Here is a 24,018-nt window from a genome sequence, read left to right as displayed (position 1 = left end):
CTACAAAAGTTAGTTTTTAAACTGTTTTTAAAGGGTTAAAACCAGATTAAGTGCATTCAGCTGAGCTGATGAAAGTAGGCTTTCCTGTCCTTTCTCCACATGGAAGATACTTATGTTTGATTTTCAGTGATTCCCCCTTCCTCTTTAACCTGAGCTTACCCCATTCAGTAGGGTACCCTGATCCTTGCTACAGATGAGGATCTGCCATGGAGAGGAAGAACAGGGAAGTTCAGCTTAGCTGTATACATCTAAATTGGTAGCTAATCTTATATACTGAAGAAGAGGTACAGTGTCCAAATAAGCAAAATGAAAAGATAAAGAAATATTGACAGCTCAGTAATCAAATCTTTTGTACTACTGTTACATAAATACTTGATGTTAAGAATGGAATGTGGGTGCCATACAGTTTCTGTAAACTAGCTATGTATCCCACTGAACCTTTCAGGGATTCAGTAGTAAACTGTACTGAACTGGTTTAGGAAGCCATAGCCATCTTCTTTTTGTTGTGTGCCTTCAAGTCATTTCCAACTTATGGCAAACAGGGGTTTCTGGAGCTGACAGTGTGTGGCTTGCCCAAATCACCCAGTGAGTTTCCATGGCCGAGTGGGGAATCAAACCCTGATCTCCATTGTCATAGTTCAATGCTCAAACCACTACACCATGTTTATGATATTCTTATCATGCCATAAGTAGACTACCAGCTATATGATTATAAACTCTTGATGCCTATTTAATGTAAACCCCCAGTGAGAGCCTGAACCACAATCCAGTAAAATTAATTATTCCTATATGATTCTCCCATAAATCTAAGGGTGCAAACTTTCTCTGTCCCCAAGATGTGACTGATATAGATGCAGCTGTGTATGTGAAGGGGGAGTCAGCACAGAGTAGGTATGTCAGCTTCTGGGACTGGAGTGCTATGCAGCCATTGGCCATATTCATGGCTGCTGGATCTGGAAAGCTTCCACTCAGTCTTCCTTGCAGCCCAGCAACAGATCAGTAATTAAAGAGAAAAGAAACCCTTTTCATGCCTTCCAAGATCACAATTTTCCCATCGTAAATAAGAAAAGGAGGGTAGCAATATCATTGGAGATGGCTGGAGGACGGAAGGGATTTTCAGCTCCTGCCTGTGAACCCTAGGTTGTGTGTCCCCCTGGACCTCCCAAATGACAAGCTATGTAGCCCTCAGTGCTCAAAATTTTGTTCACCCATGACCTAAAGCCTCAACTGAGGCATCTTCTCTCTTCTTCTTGGAACAAGAACATGTTCAAGCATAGGGGTATAGGCTGTAATTTTCAGAAGAAGCCCATGTGTTAATCCCAATATGCATTTTCCCAACTGTCTTTTCCCCTCATCAGTCATTTATGGGCTACTGCTTCTTAGAGGAAAAAAATAACACGTGGATCAAGTCGCTGTGCCAGAGGTGGGTGGAAAGAAGTTTCATTGCTTGAATGTTCTGGTGTATGTATGTGTGGGCAAAGACTGTAAGGGACGGGAGGGAAGAGGTTCTGTGTGTGAACTTCCTTCCATGTTTGCAGCTGTGATCATTGATGAATGGGTCATACTCTAAATATTTAAACTTCAGTCAATTGTGGATCAAGCTGTTTATCTGATAGCACTAACATATAATGAGCCTGTGACACACTGCCATATACATTTAATGGTATAAGCATTTATTAATTATTATTGTTCTTATTCTCATTAGCCCTCATAAGGTTGCCCTGCAGGAGCTTACTTGGGCTTTATAATATATGGATGCATTTCCACCACACATAACAAACTTTAAAATCTTTACCAGATGCTGTACAGTGCATACATTAGATTACAGCTAAATTAAACTTTCAAATTACATGATTGAATTTGGAACAAATTAACATTGAATTCTGGATATCAATACAGGCTGTGATTTCTACAGTCTATTGAATAAACTCTTAATATTTTCATACTCTCCATGTATATAATTTACCTTTATTTTGTCCAGAATGGTTCTGAGTCTTCACATAATCATAATATGATCTAGTTCAGTAATGAATTACTTTGTAATAGCAATTTAAAAGTTTTCAATTACATATATTCTTGTTTGCCTGTATATAAGTATAGACTTATTCTGTGGGACATAGATGTCTTTTTAGATCTCTATTGGACCTTCATACTATATGAGAAGTGCTATACAATTTCCATTTTTGCTTGTCTGGCACATTTTTTAATGTAATATATGAAATATATTTATGTAGAAATACAATACCTCATGTTTTAGAACTTCCCCCATTAATTTGTTGTACTTATGTTCTTTTTTAAATTTTCTTTGTTCTATGTTATTCTTACTTAAAGTCCAACAGCCGATGGCATAGTCTAAGTACTACTTGCTTCATGCTGCTCTGCACCTATATTTTGTGTTAGTAAAGGTTTAATTGTTTCCCGTTTATCTGAGTCAATGAAGTGATGACTTACAAATGGCTTACTACTTTCGTTAAACAAATAATCATTTACATCTTCTTGTTTGGGGGTTTTGAATAAATGCTTCTTCTGATGCATTCCAAGTGCTGCTGCTGTCTTGCAAACTTTGGGACACTGAAAACATGCATATCCTTTGCCAGTATGTTCTCGCTTATGTCTTTGCTCATGGTTTCTTTTGGTAGAAAGGTATAAGAAACTCTGGAAGCAGAACTGGCAGTGGTAGCGCTTTTCTCCTGTGTGGATTCTCTCATGTATTTTGAGTGTCTCATTTAGACTGAATGCCTTTTTACAGTATTGACAGATGAAATCCTTTACACCTGAATGGATGCGTTCATGCTTCTGTAAGTTACCTGATATCGAAAAGCTCTTCCCACAGGTTTTGCAAGTATAGGGTTTCTCTCCTGTATGGCATCGCATATGCATTCTTAGAGCAGATGGGCTCTGGAACTTTTTTTGGCATAATTCACAGGTATAGGACACAGATGTAGTTGTATCCCAGTGTAAATGATCCTGGGCTTTTTCAACAGAAGGGTTATCTTTTTCACAGAGCTCGCAGTGCAGGCTCGGCATATTTCTATCTTCTTCTTGTTGAGGGACTTTTTCTTCAGGAATGTTCCTAAGTGCATAGCTTGAGACATGTGTCTTTTCACTTTCTTGGCAAGAATTTCTACTCCTGTATTTCTCTCGCCATCTTCCCTTTCTCATTTTCTTTAGCTGTTTTGATTTCTTTTTTGGTTTGTAGTTGTAATACGGCCGCCATGGTTTATCATTGGAGTCATGATCACTGACATCTTCACACATTTCATTGAGTTCAAGGTAGTCTAACCTGCATACTCGAGACATGCTTCTCTCTCTCTTCTCTCGCTCTGTAATTTGAACCATATGATTGTCTTTGGATTCATATTTAGATCTTCTGCCTTTTCTGTAAAACAGTTTGGATCCCAAAATATGTCTTTTCACAATGGCTTCATTCCCTATTTTAACTGTTATTTGACAAAGAGGAGCAACATTGCTATCAGAAGATGTTCCTGGCAATGCAGGTTTTGCTATGTAGGTTTCTGTCTTATTTGAAGGTTCAAAAGCATCTGTTGATGTGTTAGAAGACATTTCTGCATTTGCCATATACTTTAATTCTTCCGAAGTCTCTTCTTTGTTGTATAATGACCCTCTTTTCTTTTCCTTATTGCTTCTTGTTCTAACATTGCTTTGGCTGTCCTCTGAACCATGTACATGGTCATCACTTGCTACCTGGCTGACTGTAATGTCTGAAATTTCTGAACTACTTATTGCATTGACAGCATTGCTGTGCATGATTACAGAGGAAACTCTACCACTATGCATGATGACAGAAGATGCTGAATTATTATAGTTAATAACAGGCGTTGAATTGTCACTGGCGTTGCTGTTGCTGATAGTTTGAAGAGAGGAATCATATTCTTGAGGGCCAGAATTATGCTGAGTAGAGGACAATAGTCTTCTAGTAGTACATGTATCATTTTTAAGGTCTGCTTCTGTTGCACCAGTTTCCCAAGAAGAAATACTTGGTGGGTTCACAAGAGTTGTTGTTGCATCACTACATGAAGATGTATCCAAGGGCATAGTTGTGTTTGGCAACATACTGTGCGGAAAATTCAGTGATGGCAGTTCAGAAGTGACAGTGCTCTGAATAATGCAGGTACCACTAGGATCTTCATTATTAACTTGTATGTTTGCTTGTATGCTTTCATATGATGAGTTCCCATAGCTCTTATATGGTGGCCTTTTGCATTTCATAGGCAAAAGCCTATAAAGTTTGTAAGGATAGACACTTGGTTTCAAGCCACCATTTGCAGTCTTCTTATTTACTCCAAGTCGGTGGTCAATTGCATGGAAAGACTTCTGGTGGTTTTTGAGTATATAGTATGTCATAAATGTCTCAAGGCAGAAGATGCACTGGTATCGCCTTTCTCCTGTGTGCCAGATTTCATGTCTTGTACGGTATTCGGCTAATGCAAACACTTTGTTGCAGTAATGACAAGGGTATGTTCTTCTCCATGAATGAACATTAGAATGTCTTCTGAGGCTAGACAAGGTAACATAGGTACGTTTGCAAACGCTACAAGTATAAAGTACTTGTCCATCAACAACTTTAACAAAGTGGTCTGTTTCTGGCATTGTGACAGAATAATCAGCAAGCTCATTTTCAGTTATTGTGGGCTCTGGGCTAATATATGAAATGCCAGTTGTTCCATTTGAAGTAACAAAATTATCCAAGCAACTCTCTTCATTTTCACAATTGTCTAATCCTCCACATCCTTGCTCATGTGTCTCTAGTCCAACTGTGCTTTCAAACTGTTTGCTACAGTATTTGCAAACTAATGTTTCTTGAGCTTCTGAGTGAAGCTGGACATGGGTGCTGAATTGAGTTCCATCACTGAATGTTTTAGTACAGCAGTTAGAGTTATAAACATGTGGAATGACTGCAACTATTGATCCAGAAATATGATCTGATTTAGTTTCATCTTCCCTGGAAGGCAGAACAGTGTCCGTATTTGGATGGGTTTTTTGAATAGAAATGGTGTGATCATTTACTAGTTTTTGATGACCATCAGCATTGGTTCCCTTGATAATTGATAGCTGTATTGAAGGTATATTAGAGGCCTGGGAGTTAAAAACTGTCTTTGATGTACTAAATGTTTGAGAGACAGACTCAATAAGAGGCATCAATTGGCCAGTTTCAGAACTATCTTCACCCCTTTTACCAAGTGGGCTACTTTCGTGGTAAAAGGAATTTTGTTGAAAAGCATCACAACCTGTAGTAACAGCATAAGAATGCTCAGCTAATGTACTGGTTCTCTCAACTTCTTTGCAACCATCATTCTTTTGTAGTCCAATACCAGATGCTTTATTTGTTTCTGGCATTTTTTTAAAACTTGCTCTGAGGTCAAGAGGAGAAAACAAATTATTACAATTTTCAGTTTCATAAATGGAATATGCATTTGTAATCCTTGGTCCATTTGTGACTGCTGAATCTTCTTGTCTTTTTTCTTCTTTCACTTCACCTTTTTCATTATTGCAAAATGAATAAAGACAAGGAGAATTTGAAAAGCTCTTGTCTGTAAGATCTTCTAGAAATGATATTCCCAGTTTTTTCCCTGCAGCTGCAAGGTCTAAAACAGTCTCCTGTCTTTTAACAATTACTGTTGAACTGTAGATATAATTAAGTATTTCTGTGAACACTTCAGCTTTAAGATCATCTAATTCCAGTACATGTCCAGAAATGCAAATTGCACGACTCCAAAATATATTTTTGAAATAAAGGCTTGAAGCAGCCAGAACATTGCTATGGGCTTTAAATTTGGTGTCTTCCACAATGATTGTGACATCACATAAAACACCTCGAATGCGTTGTTCATTTAGAACAGAGAGGACTGTGTCACTGTGGAAATTATCTTTGAGATCTTTTAGGTGAGACATGATGGTCATCTGTTTAAAATGAGAGAGAGAGAGAGAGAGACGTTAATCCACATTCAACAATGTTATTTTCTGTTCATGAAAATGTCAGAATCTTTATTTGGAGACATATAAAGGGACATATAAAGGGGCCACATTATACAAGGTTTAATGAGAACAAACTTAGTCCATCTATCTAGTAGAGACCAGCAGATCAATGAAAAGCACTTTATGGAAAAACTAATAGTTTCTGCATGTTCAGATGACTCCCAAGTTATACAGAAAAAGTGTTGTTTAATTTTTTTTCCAGAGACACTTCTGGGCAGAATTACATGAAAAGACTTCCCTCTGATCCTAATCAGAATGTGAACATTATGTTTTGCAGACCTTTCTGATGGATGCCTTGGTTACATCCCATTTGGACTACTGTAACATCCTCAACTTTTCTGAACATTCACCTTTGGAGAGTGTTCGGAAACTTCAGCTGGTCCAAAGAGCTGTGGCCAGGCTGTTAAATGGGTTAGGTTACAGTGACCAAACAATGTCCCTCTTGAAACAGCTCCATTGGCTGCCAGTTTGTTTCCAGGCACATAATGATGATACATGATGCTCAATTGAAGTCCACGCTCTCCACCCATCTGAGGTGAGAAGCAAAGCACACACACTTTATGATGCTGCCATAAGGCTGCACTGTTTGATGGCCACAAACACAAACAGTGTGCATTACACTTATCCAGGACTTAACCCATGAAGATCCAGGAATGCTCTAGCAACAAACCGTTTATGAGGAAGTCCCAGGAATGGTTTGTTATTGGAGCATTGCTAGATCTCCATTGGTTAAGTCCTGGATAAGCGTGAGATTGTCTGAAAATCTTCATCACGATCGTACAACTTTGCTGGGAGTATGTCTTTTACTGCAGTCTTTCCCCCCTGTCTGATCATCTCCTAAGAGGTTCCTAGGGGTAGTATGAGAGTATGGCAGGTGTGCAGGTATTGAAAATGTATAAACTGTAGGTACTGAAAATGTACATATCTAAATTTCAAATTGAGAAATATAATAAAGTTTAACAGATTTATAAATTAACATTCAGTAAAATCACAAATGAAATCACACTTGACACAAGTCCCTAGAAGACAGGATGGTCGACCTCCTTGGATGAGGTCAAGTCATTCAAGCTCTTGCCATTTTGCCACCAAATGGCTGGGGTTTTGAAAAGAACTCTCCATGGTCCTAAAATAGCTCCCTATGGCCTGGGATGGCCAGTTGTTTCCCTCTGGAGGCATCTAAGGGCATAGTTGGCCATTTGGGAACCAATTTCTTTAGAAACTCAGGGCATGCTATATGCTGTCCACCCTGCTATATGCACACATTACATGCTTCTGACATGTTTAATGACAATCTGAATGAGAAGCCATTTCTTTATAATAAATTTCAAGAAGGCTATATAGTCTTCCTCTGAACAAGATATTATTTTAAAAAATTCCAGTGATAAATAAATAAGGGAAATAATGGCTTTATATCTCCCACTAATGGAAAATTTGCACACAATTCTTGCATTTCTTTGCATTTCACTTTGTGGGGGATCCAGGGTTTACCTTTTGTGAATGGAAAGGCATTGCTTACAGAAAGTGCCTTAGCCTGAGTTTTAGGCATCCTCTCCCTTACAGCACAGCCCATCCTGTTCAGCAAGACCCACAAGTCTGAGTGTATAGTTACAGTGATTTTGATATCACTTTAACTATCATGACATCATCTGGGAATTCTGAGATTTGCAGTTTGGTGAGGTATGTAAAACTGCCTGTTGAAATTTAAGAGGCATTCGCTAGAGGTCTGTAGAGGAGACTTCTAAATACCTCATCAAACTACAGATTCTAGGATTCCATGGCACAAAAAATAGTATTAAATTGCTATAAATGTGTAGATATAGTCTTTTTCTGTAATATTTTCATACCGCTGTTATGAGTTTCTTGGAGGGACTCCTTTGGGGTAATTGGTGTGAAGATCTACCTCTGTCTATCCAGTAACACAAACCTAAATATGAATCCTATTATGCCTTGGACTGGCTCTGATGGCAGCTACACAAATCAAGCCAAATCCTGTGCAGTGCTGCATTGTGCACATGGGCCAGCCGGACCAATACTGCATCGATCCTGCTGGCCTGTCTCCTTCGGTGCCACTGCTCCCTCACTAGCCAAGCAGCTCTCTGCAAGAGCCTGGCCACCATTGTCGCATCTGCTGAGGTCAGAATGGGGCATCCTGCTATGTGAATAGACTAGAAAGCTGGGCCAAAGCTAACAAAATGAAATTCAACATGGAGAAATGTAAGGTACTGCACTTAGGGCGGAGAAATGAAATGCACAGATATAGGATGGGGGACACCTGGCTGAATGAAACTACGTGTGAAAGGGATCTGGGAGTCCAAGTAGACCACAAGTTGAACATGAGTGAACAGTGTGATGCGGCAGCTAAAAAGGCCAATGCAATTTTAGGCTGCATCAATAAAAGTATAGTGTCTAGATCAAGAGAAGTAATAGTGCCACTATATTCTGCTTTGGTCAGGACCCACCTGGAATATTGTATCCAGTTCTGGGCACCACAATTCAAAAAGGACATTGAGAAACTGGAGCATGTCCAAAGGAGGGCAACTAAAATGGTGAAGGGTCTGGAAACCATGTCCTATGAGGACCGACTTAGGGAGCTGGGTATGTTTAGCCTGGAGAAAAGAAGGTTAAGAGGTGATATGATAGCCCTGTTTAAATATTTGAAGGGATGTCATGTTGAGGAGGGAGCAAGTTTGTTTTCTGCTGCTCCAGAGACTAGGACCCAGAACAATGCATGCAAGCTGCAGGAAAAGAGATTCCATCTCAACATTAGGAGGAACTTCCTGACAGTAAGGGCTGTTCGACAGTGGAACACACTCCCTTGGAGTGTAGTGGAGTCTCCTTCTTTGAAGGTCTTTAAGCAGAGGCTGGATGACCATCTCTCAGGGATGCTTTGATTGAGAGTTCCTGCATGGCAGGGGGTTGGACTGGAAGGCCCTTGTGGTCTCTTCCAATTCTATGATTCTGTGATTCTATCTGATCAACGAGGGAGTCTCCCTGTCTCCTCTTTGTTGCTCACATGGGTGCATCATCCTGAACTCAGCAGAAGTGATGGCATGTTGGGCAGGCTTTACATAGAGCTCCTGATTGTGAGGAAGTGGCGGTGGCGATAGTTCTGAAAACACCTTGATAGCAAAAATGAATTAAAATATCTGCTGAATTATTTGTACAGGTTCTTTTGGTTTTCTGAAATAAATATCTTCCTGGGCACTTAAATATGTATCTGTTCTTTTAGATGTCCCCCCCCCACACAAGTTACTAAAATAAAGTAGCTCTGCACAGTTGATTAAGGACAATTCCATGTGCAAAAAAACAAAACAAAACCCTACATTGTATATGATTGAATTCAGAGGACATTATTTAATACCACAGAGATTAGAATTTCCTAGACCAATATGAAGAACTGTGACCTCACCAGAGGCTAGAGCTGATGTGAGATGTGGTTGACCAAATTTGGTGGGCCACTGTTGGCTACTGCTGTGCTATAGGACTACATGATAGATCTACATTGGTATAAATTCTGCAATGAAAAAGATACCTGAAGTAGAATTAACCCCTCATAATTGGGAGAAAGATACAAACCATTATAGTTTAAATGTATAGATAGATGATATAAGCAAGCAAGTAAGAAGTCTTACATGCTATTTAAAAAATGATGTACATTTAAAATACATAAATTATAACTCATAGAAAAATATTACCACCACTACCCCCTGCAATCTTCCATATTCTTTATGTTGCTTTTGCCAGAGGTCAACAATCCAAATCAGTTATGATTTTCCTTGTCAAGTACTATCTATCAGTTGTTGAAAATGTCCAGGTTTTACATAAAAAATGTGCATGGTTTGTATAAAATGTGTAATTCTGATTAGTAATTTAGATGACATTTATTGAGTGATGAACTGAGAAGCCTGCCCTGAAACAGGAAATAGTATCTAACCATTTAAAAGGAAATGAACTACATCCTGTAGGAGGTAGTTTCTGGGTCAGAATGTCAGTCACTATTAAAATAAGTATGTGGACCTATGTAGATAACATGTCAGCTTAGAAGCCACACTTCCCATTTTGTACCCATAACTCTCAAATGTTAACATCCACTTGAAGACAGAAAAGGAAATGTAAGTTCATATTAAACAGATACTGAGCTGAAGTCTACACTAATTTTTACAGCTCTGCTTTTTGGCCCCATATATGGAAACCTATATAATTTTGGAGTTTGATGTACAAGAATCCACAACGTACAGAGTAATGACAAGACCATTGCTTCGGGCAAGCAGCTCCACTTCTAGATAACAGATTGTTAGCAACTGCTCTTCCTGTAGACAAGGTCTGAGATTACATCACCCATGTTCATGTGATATGGAATTAGAAACACAAGCATCTGACGTCTAAAGTAGATTTCACAACTGCAATCATTGATAAAGTGATTTTTTAAATTCCAGAAAGACATGCAGTCAACTTCGTCTCTTGACGTATAAACAGACATTTGATGTATAAACAGACATTTGCCAAAGTGGGTCTCTCAATGTAACAGTTAGCATGTTTTGAATAGTCTGATGAATAGTCTGATGATTTCTTGACACTGTTCCTGAGTATGTTGTTGTGTGCCTTCAAGTAGTTTCCAACTTATGGCAACCCTAAAGTGACCCTGTGATGGAGTTTTCTTGGCAAGATTTGTTCGGAGGGGGGTGGCTTTGCCTTCCTCTGAAGCTGAGAGGGTGTAATCTGTGCAAGGTCACCCAGTGGGTTTCCATGGCCAAGAAGAGATTTGAACCCTGCTTTCCAGAGTCATAGCTCAACACTCAAGTCACTACATCGCACTGGTTCTATTACAGTTTGAAATAAATTAGTCTTGAAGGTTTTAATAAAAATTCATGTTTTGGCTTGGTACTGGGAATAAACCAATATTGGCATCAGTTGTACCTCAAACCACTACACCACAAAGGCTCTCATTCGTAAGTATACCAAGGCTATTTATTCCTTCCATCCAACTAAATGACAACTGTTCAAAAACAAACAAGTAGGAGGATTTGGGCTTGTCATTTTTAGCTGACAATTGCCACATATCTTTTGAGATATAAGCCAATACCCTATTACCATATATCTTTAGGGCCAAAACCAGGCAATAGGAGCACACCTAATTTGCTAAGTGAAGCACATTCTCATACTGCCTCCGTGGGAGTAGCTGGAACTACAAATTATTGTTGTCTCTTTGTGCTCCATTTTTCACAGATAAACAGTGTAAGCAAGCATCTATCAACACAGAACTATTTTTTTTTACCACCACCTCCCATATTCCCAAAACAGAGATGTCCAGATATAGAGTAGGATAGGAAATAAATCCCACTCCTTCCCCACCATGTTTTCAATGGTTCAGATTTGCTTTTTGTAGTAACTGTGTTCTATTAGTGCTGGGATATGGAGGCAATATATAGTATTAATATAATGGTGAAGGAGCCCTGACATAAAATCATTCCACCAGTCTAGTTTTATTGCACTGGTGCAGAGTATAATTGCAGCATAGGCCTGAACGATATTTCTTGTGAGGATTGTGGCCAATCACTATAATCTGTTTAGTGTATTAAGGATGTTACAACATAAGGCTATTTGTCTGTCTATGTGTTTTTAATCTTTCTGTTATGTAGTGGATGTCACATGTCAAATACAATAATTAATACATCATATATTGCAAAGAAATTATAACAAACTTTACATACCCATGGAACCAGCTGCTAAACTTGGAAATTACTGGTTGCTATTTTAGCAGTCACTGCGATAAAAATGAAAAGGTTAGGGTCAAACTACTGTAGATGTGGTGATGGCAGTTTCTACCCCAATTTAGTAAAAAGAAGGGAGATCCAATTTTAAAACAAAAAGGAAATGAATGTGAAGGGTCCTGACTTGTCTACGTGCTTATTCATTTTATTCATTTGTTATTTTTTCCAGAATGACAAAAGACATGCTTTTATGACTGACAGGGAAGTGAATAGCAGTGCTATGATGGCATGCTGAGTGATATGGAGAAAGCCACTATACTCTCACTCATTTTGGCTTTCTTATCTTATGCAGTAAAGCTCTGATTGTGCAAGCATGTGTGTAACAGTTCTACATGCTAGACTCTGCTAGTGCTGCTTTCAGCTGGATACAGCCATTGTACATGGTGCACAAAAAACACCCCACATGCATAATATAACTTATACATGTGTATGTTACTAACAGGATCCCAGACAGAGTTGCTGTGATGAAGGAGATAAAGTCCCAGGAGTATATCACACTGAACTTTTTCGTGGTGTTGTGGCTCAGTTCCAGCTCACTTCGGAAGTGATTGCACTTCCAACGATGCGGTTTCATGTCATAAAGTGACCGTTTTATCAGACGCCACTGATTTCTATGGGAGCCCCTTGCGAATTGCTTCAGCAGTGTTTCTGAAGTCACCCCTCATTTTGGTAAAAATGGGGAAAAAGTGACTCCAGAGAATTCGCTTCCAGGCTGCCTTTGATTGCACTGTGATTTGGTCTGGTGTGGAAAAGCACTCCGATGCCACCCCTCTTGGCCCCTGCATCCTGTTCCGTCAACCCCCTCCTCCTCCTTCATGCCATCTCCTCCTCTCTGCCAACCAGCTGATCCCATCATCCCCTGCTCCCCTGCATCCTCCTAGACCCCGATCTGCTCCCCTCCTTCAGCCTACCACCAATCCCATCATCCCCTGCCTTCTCCTAGACCCTGATCTGCTCCCCTCCTTCAGCCTCCCACCAATTCCATGATCCCATGACTGCTCCTGCATCCTGATGCTGGCCCCAGGGACCCCCAGAGAGCTAACACAACATCCCCTGACTGCTCCTGCATCCCAATCCTGGCCCCAGGGACCCCCAGCGACCTATCCCATCATCCTCTGACTGCTCCTGCATCCTGATCCTGGCCCCAGGGACCCCCAGCGACCTATCCCATCATCCCCTGACTGCTCCTGCATCCCGATGAAGGATGACAGCTAAGGAGGGGGCAGGGAATGAGGACAGCCTCCAGAGCCCCACTGAGCATGCCCAAGGGTGCGGATTCGAATCGTTGACCCCTCAAAGTATGCTCTGGTGTGGTAATACAATGTGCACTCACTCCGCTTTGCTTGAGTCTGCATCACGTGACTTGCTTGGAATCGAACTGACTTTGCTTGCCCCTCACTTCGGAAGGACAACAGAAAGGCAACCAGGTGTGGAAAAACATGACGTTTTAACCTCAATCCGAATTGCTAGAGAGGAGTGACTCTGGATCTGGTGTGGAAAAAGATCACACTTTGCATTGCTAGAACAGGAGTGAGTGCGGATCTGAGCTGCACCCCCCCCCCCCCCCCGTGTGTGATAAGGTCCCTAGATACACCACCTTACACAAATATTGATACCACATTTCTCACAGTGGCACTCTGATGTGTTAAGGGGCACAGAGGAAAGAGGACCAGATATGTGATCTGGATAAACAATTTTAAGCCTTTCCAGCCCTTAACCATGCCCTTGATCAGATGAAAAATTTAGACCAGCTTTAAAACACAAGCAACCTGAGAGGAAGAATGGCAAATGCCATCCCTTCTACCCTACACACAGAAATCATGCTGGATGCATTCAGTACTCTGACCTCAAGAATACTCCAGACCCCATTCCTAGGATTAAGATAGTTTGCGAATCCAGTTACCATTATTATTATTTTTGTTCATATCTCTTTGAAGTGGAACAGGCAATACTTTCTCAAAAACACTATAACAATATTATAATATTGTAACAGTTTTTACTGATGGTTATCCACACTGCTTTTGACTGCAAACAAAGATATCAGTCTCTACAGACTCCTGTTAGCACAATCAGAACTTGAAAAATTACTAGATCGGATCATAACTCCCAGAATCCCCCAGCCAGCATAGCTAGCCACTTGTAGTAGAAAAAGGGAATGTTTCTATTCTCTGGATGTAACTTTTATATTATTAAAATATATTTATAATAAAGCTCAGGGTGTGCTTCAGTTTTCACATTTTCAGATGCTTAGAGTGCATTACCCAGAAGAATGTCAGTGGTGCTTAACTGGTGGCAAGTGGTTATGTAATATGCCATATTAGTGGGTTTTAGATTTTCTATTTGTTCCTTGTGTATATCACTACTTTACTTCACTGATTTTTATATTAAAAAAACAACCCAGCTAACCGGCTAATCAACACACTTTGGCTTATGTTTCCTTGTGAAATACCATACATTATGATGAGATGTATGGGGAAATGATGATGATAATGATAATGATGACAATAGAATCATAGAGTTGGAAGAGATCACCATTTAGTCTAGCCCCCTGCCATGCAGGAAGATACAATCAAAGCACCCCCCACAAATGGCTATCCAGCCTCTGTTTTGAAACCTGCAAAGAAGGAGAGTCCACCACACTCTGAGGGAGCCTGTTTCACTGTTGGACAGCTTTTATTGTCAGGAAGTGATGATGATGATGATGATGATGATTCCCCCCATTCCTGTTTTCTAATACATCAAAATAAATATATTTAGTCAGACATACCAGAAAACAGGTGTGGATTTGGTGAACTTTGCTTCTTCCTGCCTTTGGTCCTCCATGGAGATATCTAAAACTGAGGAAAAACTGCCCTATTTTTACTCTGCTTCTATGCTGCCTCCCTCAATTTCTGTACTCCACACTGATCATGAAAATGTTACTTTTTAGACTACAGTTCCTCTAGTCTCCCAAGGCATCATAGCCATCGGTGTTGTGCCAAGTTCTGCCCCCATGTTTTGGGGGGATGTGGGAGGTTCACCAGGAAAATTATTTTGAGAACAACAAGGCAGTGACTATCACTATTCGCAGACTCTCAGCTTCAAGACGAAGAACAAACTTTCCAAGCTAGATCTTAAAGAGCAGGTAGTTCCTCTAACCAAAATAAATAGCAACATTACTGGGTTTTTTTAATGGGTATGTCTTAAATTTGCTTTTAATTATTTATTTCCATGTTAATTGTATTTAATTAATTTAATTATATTTTAACTTTTGTATGTTGTAATAATGTGGATTTCCCCCACACCTGTATTTGTTTTGTTTTTTTAACTTTGCAAGCTTTCTTGAGTCTTAAGGCTGAGGAAAAGATGGGATATCATTATCTATATCAATAAAATAAATAATATAATTGAGTAAGGACTTCCATAGCAGCCTAACCATTAGAATAATATATGTTTTGCATAAGCTCTGAACTGCAGTCCTCATTTTTAGTCATCTGACTATCTGACACATATCTTTGCCTTTCTCTTTGCCTTGAATGTGTGACCACAAGGTGGAGCTAGGAGCAAAGAAGACTTGTACCAGTCCAATGGAAACAAATAAACAAATAGCAGACATATAATCTCAATAATACGAATAAACTATTTATAAATAGGCTGATAGAATTACCTACAATTAACAAACTGTCCTTTTTATTATCAATACCATCTTATTTTATTTATTGAATTTGTCTTGTGCTGCTTGAATATGGGATTGCCATGTGTCTGTTGTTCAATATTTAGAGGTTTTGCTGATTATGCATAACCACTGTCTCAATGTGAGGCTCTATATCAGTATCACATAGACCTATATATTGGCATTTACTGAAAATACCCCCTCCCAAATATTATCATCATCAATATACCCTTTTCCAGGTCATACAGCTAGAAGAATTGTGGCTTTGAGAAAAATGTAGCCCAAATTTTATTTTTATTTTTATTTACTCCATTTATAGGCAATATAAATGTGATTTGTATATGAAGATATTAATATAAATCTGTAAATATAAATATAAATGTGATTTATTTCATTTATGTGGAATATAAATGTGATTTATCAAATGAGAACTATAACGACTATATAACAAAATGAGAAATATAAATGAAATGAGAAGTCACGGTAGCCATATTTGTTATGGGATGTGAGAGTGGGTTGATAGCTCAGTAGCAAATCTGGAGTGTATGGATTTGCATACTAACATGACAGCCATCACGGGGCTATGCGTCAGTAACCTTATAGCAGCTGTTGTCCTGTGATTGGCTGAGACATTGACATTATCTCTTGAAACATGAAATAGCTTTATAGATAGCACAGGCAATGACATTTCACTTCCTCTATAATAGACTGCAAGGCGTTCTGAGGTCTTGAGCATCAGATTTCTGATCTGCTTATATTTCTCTAATAATGTAGCCTTGACAAAAAAACAACTTGTTCACAGCTGATAAAATTGGTTATACAGAATAACAGAATAATATAACCAAGCCTAAGAAAGATGTTAGCTTTTTGGGGGGAAACCCCCCCCAGATGTTAGCTTTTTGTATTTATTTTATTGTTCTAAAACAGTTAGGATGTGATCCAGTTGAACATTTTGAAGTATCATTACCCATCTCTTATATGTAAAACAAAGTCATTTTCTAATGCTTTGGACTGGATTGTTCCAAATACTTCTTGTTAGGTAGTTCACGGTTTTATCATACTTATCTGATAACCATGTTTCACCATCATTATATTACCACACCTGTGTGAATTCAATTATTTGTGTAACTTAGAAAGTGATATTGCATACAGACAAAATAGAGCTGGTAATAAAGACAGCAGTTTAAAGGAGCCAGAGTTCACATGGATGAATTCTAGGCTCCCCCCCCCCCCCCGGTTACAAAGGACCATGAGACTATCTTCTGCCGCCGCCACCAGCCCTGGATTCTTCTGTTGCCTTTCGGTTTAGTTGCAGTTCTCACAAAGACTGGAGCAGAAATGTATTTTTCACAGCAATTGTGTGTTGTGATGAACAATCCCTTTAGTGATAAAAAGCATTTGGGAAAAGGGGCACGGGGGGGTGGGGGGCTTTGCAAAAGATGTGTTCCTGGAGTGAGGTCTAGAAATTGTTTTGGATTACCACACCCACCTACGCTTTTGGACTCTCCACGGGGATGATGCTGTAGACTAGATCAGGGGCAGGGAAAGTGCAACCTGTAGGCCTCATGTGGCCCATCTGACCAATTTTGTATTCCTCAGCACCCCTCTCTATTTATTTATTTAGGGAAAAACATACTGCACAACACACAGTAAGGATGGGCAAAGTGGTCTGTGGGCTGCATGTAGCCCTTGAGACCCCCTATGTATAGCCCCTGAAGACTCCTGGCAGCCCCATTTTTAAAAAAAAATTATAGGGTTAATTTTCAGATGATTATTTTGTCCAGCAACCAGCCAAAAGCTACTAAAATTGCTTGAAAATGTGGTGGTTTGTTTCCTCTAACCCTCCAGAGCATCCCAAACCTGCCAAGAAAACCCCATCAAAAAGGAAACAAACAAACAAACAAACAAAAAACTCAGTTGTCCCAAAATGGACCATAATGGCATCTGGAAGTGACATTTCCTCCCTGTCTGCAATGGCCTCTGCCCCCTGCACAGTGTCCAACCCTTGTTCTAGGGTGGTGATCCAGAAACGTACCTTTTGGTTATATCCTCTTAAGAAAAAAAAAGGCTCCTCCTATTTCTAAAATGGCTGAAGGCAAAGTTGAAGTAAATCCCCCATAGGGCACTAGCAAGCATTTCCACATATAAGATTTTTTTTTTAAAAAAAAAAGACTGGTAGAAGGATATGTGATCCTTCCCAAGGGGCCAAAATATTTTCAACATATTTTTAGTGATGCTTTTGAGATCTGCAAGTAACAGACTCATGGTACATTTCTCTGCTTTCACTGACTGTTCTCATTTCAAACATTAAGGTGATAGATACTCCAGTGATACATATTTCAAGGAGCTGCCTTTACCTTGTTCTTCTGTGGCTGGCATTCATTAGAGCAGGTTGGCAAAATCTATTGTCTGATTATCTCCGCAGACTGATTATCTCAACAGCTTACTTGGTATTGAATTAGGGCCAAGGAGAAACAGGGCAAAATCCCTGCTCAGCCATGAGGCTCAGTAAGTAGCTTCAGACCAGTCACCTTATCTCAGGGTAGGATACCTCACAAGATTGTTTGGAAGGAGGGAGGAATCGTGAATCTTGTGAAGGGCCTGAGGAACTTCTTAAGCTCTGTAGAGAAAGAGGATTACATAAATATACTAAATAACAAATGTATTTTTCATTAGAAGCACGTGATCTGCTTTTCTTTCTTCCTTTGCATTTTAAATTCTATTTTAGTATTCCCATTGCTGGGGGAAGCATGCTACTTCCCAACTCTGCTTCTGTTTCTGCTATCCAGCTCGACAATTCCCACTGTATGGGGAGAAGGACTTTGGGAATTCACACTGCTGGAACAAACATCTGCTAAAGCCAATTGCTCTCTGGTGGGCAAGACAGCTGCCACTATAAGGGCAGGTAACACCACCTTTTCCTCCTCATCCAAGTTCCAGTAGTCAAGCAGGTGCCAGAGCATTGGGCCTCCTTATGCAAGCACACAGGAACACTTGTCTGGCACTAAATCCCACTGAATCCAAATAAGATTTGCATCTGATTAAATATGCATAAAAGTTTACCAACTTTCTCCAGCCTAGTGACCTATGTCCTTACTTCCTGTTATCAAATGTCTAGAAATAAGTGAAGATCAAATGAACACTACAGGAAAAGCAGATCCCCTGAATCCCCTGAGAATGTCTCAGTTCTGCAGTCAAGAGTTGGGGATTGAAGAGGTTCAACTTATCCTGTAGTTTATGGCAACCCTGAGGTGAATCTATCATGGGGTTTTCTTTGCAGAATTTGTTCACAGAGGGTTTGCCCTTGTCTTCCAGAATGTGACTTGCCCACAGTCACCTAGTAGGTTTCCATGGGAGAGTGGGGATTTAAATCCTAGTTCTAGTCCAACACTCAAACCACTATACCACGTTGGCTCTCTAATCCTGTAGTACATGTGTTCAAATAATCTGCTGTTGTTTCTCAATGTTTAAAAATTAGCTGTATTTGTACATAATGAATCCAGGATCATTTTTGTACAGCATGATTCTTTGGTGCAATACAAATACTTTGTGAGAAAGCAAGCTGCTATTGTTCTTTGTGGATGATTCTAACAGCCTCATATTTAGGACTGTGGTGGCCTTTCATAATGATGTTATGAATGGACAATTGTGTGTACTGGCAATACAGTACTTTCTCATTCACACAGGGAGAGACTACTGGAAAGATAAGAATCAGATGTTGGCCAATGGCAGCATCCATGTTATTACTAGAATGTCTCTACTTACTAATATTTGAGAAAAGGCTGTCACACCTGAGTAAACACAAAGGCATCCTGCATTCTGGTCAAGTGAAAACTCTTTTCTTACCCAGGAAGGAAGTAATATATTATACGTATGTCCATATTTTCTACAATCTTTCTGTGTCTGAAGATTTTGGAATAGAAGGAAACATCATTGATGAACTAGAGGAGAACTTTTTTAATCCCCAGAGAGCCACAATATTATGGGAGAGTTGTAGCTTAGTGTTAGAGAACATCCCGTACATGAAGAATTTCCCAAGTTCACTCTCTAGTAAAGGGATCAAACAGCTGTTGATGGTTAGATGGGATTCATGGGAAATAGCTAGACATGCAGGGGCTCATTTCTCTGTTTTTTGACAAAATGGAAATGACTGTTGGGGAGGGGGGAGGCTGTGTACAAGGTGATTTTTTTTGGTAGCATTAAGAGACATAGCAAAGGATAAATAGCTACATGATACATAGATGTCTCCTGATGAAGGACCTAGGCATTCATTTTATGGGCTATACTGGAACCCATTTTCAGAGTGAAGACTAGTATAGGGAGGAAATATTTCCATCTAATTTGAAATAAGCATTAGTAAAACCGCTTTTAAAGAAACTCTCCCTGGACCCCTTGATTAGAAACAACTACAGACCAGTCTTCCTTTTACCATTCTTGGGCAAAGTGATCTAGAGGGCAGTTGCCTTCCAACTCCAAGCTGTCTTGGATGAAACTGATTACCTGGACCCATTTCAAACTGGCTTCAGAGTGGGATACGGAGTTGAGACTGCCATGGTCGCCTTAGTCGATGATCTCCGTCTGGGCATCAACAGGGGAAGTGTGATCCTGTTGGTGTTCTTGGACATCTCAGCAGCCTTCGATACCATAGACCATGGTATCCTTCTGGAATGCCTGAGGGAGCTAGGTACTGGGGGAACTGTGCTCCAGTGGTTAAGGTCCTACCTCTCATGGAGATTCCAGATGGTGAGGCTGGGGGATAGCTGCTCCTCTAAGAGAGAGCTAACACCTGGCGTCCTTCAGGGTGCCATTCTATCCCCCATGCTATTTAACATTTACATGAAACCATTGGGAGAGATCATCTGGAGACATGGGGCGCAATGTTATCAGTATGCTGATGACACCCAGATTTATCTCTCCATGTCTCCAACTGTTACAGCAACTAAGGACAGCATCTCTCCTCTGGATGCTTGCCTAAGGTCAGTAATGGGCTGGATGAGGGAAAACAGACTCAAGCTGAATCCAGAGAAAATGGAGGTACTTGTGATAGGTACCCCAAGTCCAGTGACGGAGATTGTCAACCTGTCCTGGATGGGGTCACACTTCCCCTAAAGGACAAAGTTCGCAGTTTGGGAGTACTCCTGGACTCATCCCTACAGTTATCATCTCAAGTGGATGCGATCGCCAGGAGTGCTTGGTACCAGCTCCGGCTGATACGCCAACTGCGTCCCTACCTGGACCGAAAGGACCTTGAAACAGTGGTACACGCACTGATAATGTCTCATCTTGATTTCTGTAATGTGCTTTACATGGGGCTACCTTTGTACCTAGTTCAAAATGCGGCAGCCAGACTGGTCACTGGAACATCTAGGTCAGACCACATGACACCGGTTCTAAAATCCCTTCATTGGTTGCTGATTAGCTTCCAAGTGCAATACAAAGTGTTGGTTATTACCTTTAAAGCCCTAGATGGCTTGGGCCCAAGTTACTTGAGGGAACGCCTCTTCCTACATAATCCGCCCCCACTCGCAGAACATCTGGGAAGAATTTATTAGAACACTCAAAGATCAGATTAACAACAACTTCCCACAGAACATATACAGCCATAGCCCTTAAATTATGGAACAACTTGCCGGAAGAGATCCGTCTTATTACTACCTTAGGTGTTTTAAAGAAGGCACTAAAGACGGATCTCTTCCAGCCGGCCAGCCTGTCTGATCTTCTATGAAGAACCTAAGAAAACCCTACTTTTGGCTGTGATACTGCATGTTAGGTGATGTTTTTATAGTTCTGAACTATTTTTAAGTGATGATATTTTATTGTAATCTAGATGTTATTGTGGTTCTATGCTTGTTATTGTAGTTTTATGTTTGTAATCCCGCTTCGATCCATTGAGAGAGGCGAGAAATCGAAATAAAATTTATTGTTATTATTATTATTATAGAAATTTTAAAATAAATAAAAAATAAAATAAAATAAATCCACGTTTATGTTTTTATCCAGGGCACAGTACACACCGCGCAAAAAGGGCGGCCTGTCGGTGCCTGTTTTTCCCTGTGGAGGAAAAAGAACCTGTGAAAAGCAGGTTCTTTTCACGCCACAGTGGCAGCATAACTAGTGCGCCACTGGTGCACCAGTTACATAAGCGCCACACGGCACTGTGCAGATGCCACGCGGCACTTACATAACAATGGCGACGCCCATGTATACAGGGCGGCACCATTGTTACGCCCTCGTCATGTGCTAGGGTTGCGATGCGTGTGGGCGCTCTGCCCCCAGGCTACCCTAGCATGTGATGAGGGCGTCACAAATGGCCCATGTGTACCAGGCCTAGGTTTTCTCCTTACGTGCTCACACAGAAGAGATAATTTCAGTTGGTTTTTAAATAAGAATTTACCGACCTTTGCAGATTTCTTCATATTTGGGATGGAAAAAAAGTGGGAGTAAAAAAAAAAAAAAACAGAATGTGAAAGATATAGATACTGACAGATTCACCCATCTTGGCCCAGGGCTGGGAGTAACTTTTACAAGTGTTTATTTAGATCCTTGTGACATGGATGGCACAGTATGGTAGTACCATATTGTCCATCTGCCTTGGTCCAGGCCTCAGAGGGAGAGAAGAATGCTGGACCTGATCCCCTTCCCCTCAACCATTCCCTTCTCCTTTTGTGTCATGTCTTCTTAGATTGTAATCATGAAGGCAGGGAACCATCTAATTAAATGATTTTATGTACAGTGCTGTGTAAATTTACAGCGCTATATAAATAAAGCTTAATAATAATAATAATAATAATAATAATAATAAAGAGGCCTGTGGCTTCACAAGGATGGAGATGTATTGAACTGCAAAGAAAGTATCTTTTTTGTGTTGCAGATGGATATTAAATTCCCTGAACTTTGAGAATCTCCCAGCAACCACATGGCCAGGTGGTCGTGCAATCCGAATTTCAAGAGTGATACTTGATATGGCAAAAAAAAAAAAATCTCAAAAACTTGGTGCTAATAGGAAAAAAGGCTGCAAATTGCCAAAAACAGATAGTAAGAACAGAGGATTATGAATCATAGAATCATAGAATTGTAGAAACATTCCACAAAATGAAACTTACCTGTTTCTTTTCAGCTATGATGAATAGTCTTCCTTCAACAGAACAATTAGGAGAAACCATGTACCATTATTGAACTGGAATAAGATAACCCATGAGGTATTCCTTTCTTCCTGCAAACTCTTAAAACTTAAAGTTGAAAACGTATTTCTCAAAACTGCACGGTTCCCACCAAGGAAACTGTACACATTTCTGGCACCCCTGATTTCTCAGAGAAAACCTAGGGCATAAAACCCTTAAATAGAAGGTCTCTAAACTGAGATAACTAGATGCCTAACAGGAATATTGAGGAGGGAGGCAGCTTGTTTTCTGCTGCTCCAGAGACTAGAACATGGAACAATGGATGCAAGCTCCAGGAAAAGAGATTCCACCTCAGCATCCTGACAGTAAGGGCTGTTTGACAGTGGAACAAACTCCCTCGGAGTGTAGTGGAGTCTCTGGAGCAGCAGAAAGCAAGCTGCCTCCCTCCTCAATATTCCTGTTAGGCATCTAGTTATCTCAGTTTAGAGACCTTCTATTTAAGGGTTTTATGCCCTAGGTTTTCTCTGAGAAATCAAAGGTGCCAGAAATGTGTACAGTTATGAAAATTCACTGGGTGATCTTGGGCAAGTCACACTCTCTCAGCCTCAGAGAAAGTTAATGGCAACTTCCTCTGAACTAACCTTGCTAAGAAAACCCCATGTTAGGGTCACCTTAATGTCACCATAACTCCAAAACTATTTGAGGGTGCACCACCCCAACAACTGACTACTTCATTTTTATGCATGCAGTAGGTAACTCTCTGGAGAACAAATAAAAATATACATAACAGCAGATTTGTAACATTTTATACTTGCTCAGTAATAAAGAAGTAATACAATAAGCTACCAGAGCTCTTACATCATTTGAACAACAGATCATAAATTATTACAGGGAATCAAGCATATTATGTTAATATTGTATAAATGTTGATAGCAACTACTACCTAAAAGAGATATGGGCGGGGGGGGGGCAGGACATGGGCCATCCTATTTCAGAAAAGGACTGGAATTCAGTTTTGCAGATTAAGTTTGATATCAGACAAACTGTTTCAGTGATCATATGGGGGAATGCCATTAAAATAGCTAATAAATGCTACTTAATGCCAATAAAATTGGCACATATTGCAAAACTCCCACTCAGACTCTTGCTGGAGAGGATGTGCGAATCTTAGTGCCTATTCTGTTCATGCTGAGAATATCCATTTGTGTATCCATTTTGGGAAAGGGTCGAAACAGGAATGAGTGCGATTACCAACCATCTGTTAATATTAGCTCTGGCATTGTTCAATGTATTTGTGTTGTTGTTGTTGTTGTTGTTGTTGTTGTTGTTAATATGCTTTATTTATATAGCACTGTAGATTTGTAGTAAGTCTAATATCTTACATCAAGAAGTTATTATATTTCTGTTTATAGCAGTTCAGCAAGACATCGCTAAAAAGTGAAAGAGTGTTCCAGTTTAGTACAAAGAGTTGGTTTAG

General features: G+C 40.0%; 1 protein-coding gene across 5 annotated transcripts in view; it reads right to left on the bottom strand.

The window, feature by feature from the left end:
• Positions 1 to 1,652: 1,652 nt before the first annotated feature.
• Positions 1,653 to 24,018, bottom strand: part of ZBTB38 (zinc finger and BTB domain containing 38) — a 43,310-nt gene continuing 20,944 nt past the window's right edge. For 2 of the 5 annotated variants that reach the window (XM_042460850.1, XM_042460852.1), the window contains exons 2-3: positions 11,709 to 11,761; positions 1,653 to 5,922 (exon numbers count right to left, since the gene is read on the bottom strand). In XM_042460850.1, the coding sequence (XP_042316784.1) occupies positions 2,353 to 5,922 (3,570 nt within the window). In that variant the 5' untranslated portion in view covers positions 11,709 to 11,761 and the 3' untranslated portion in view covers positions 1,653 to 2,352. Of the gene's footprint in view, positions 5,923 to 11,708; positions 11,762 to 17,777; positions 18,041 to 24,018 lie in introns of all 5 variants that reach the window. The other 3 variants (XM_042460848.1, XM_042460849.1, XM_042460851.1) reach the window with 2 other exon arrangements.

Source organism: Sceloporus undulatus, chromosome 3, assembly GCF_019175285.1.
Source record: "Sceloporus undulatus isolate JIND9_A2432 ecotype Alabama chromosome 3, SceUnd_v1.1, whole genome shotgun sequence".
NCBI classification, from domain to species: Eukaryota; Metazoa; Chordata; class Lepidosauria; order Squamata; family Phrynosomatidae; genus Sceloporus; species Sceloporus undulatus.
This window is presented reverse-complemented; position numbering and strand designations above follow the sequence as displayed.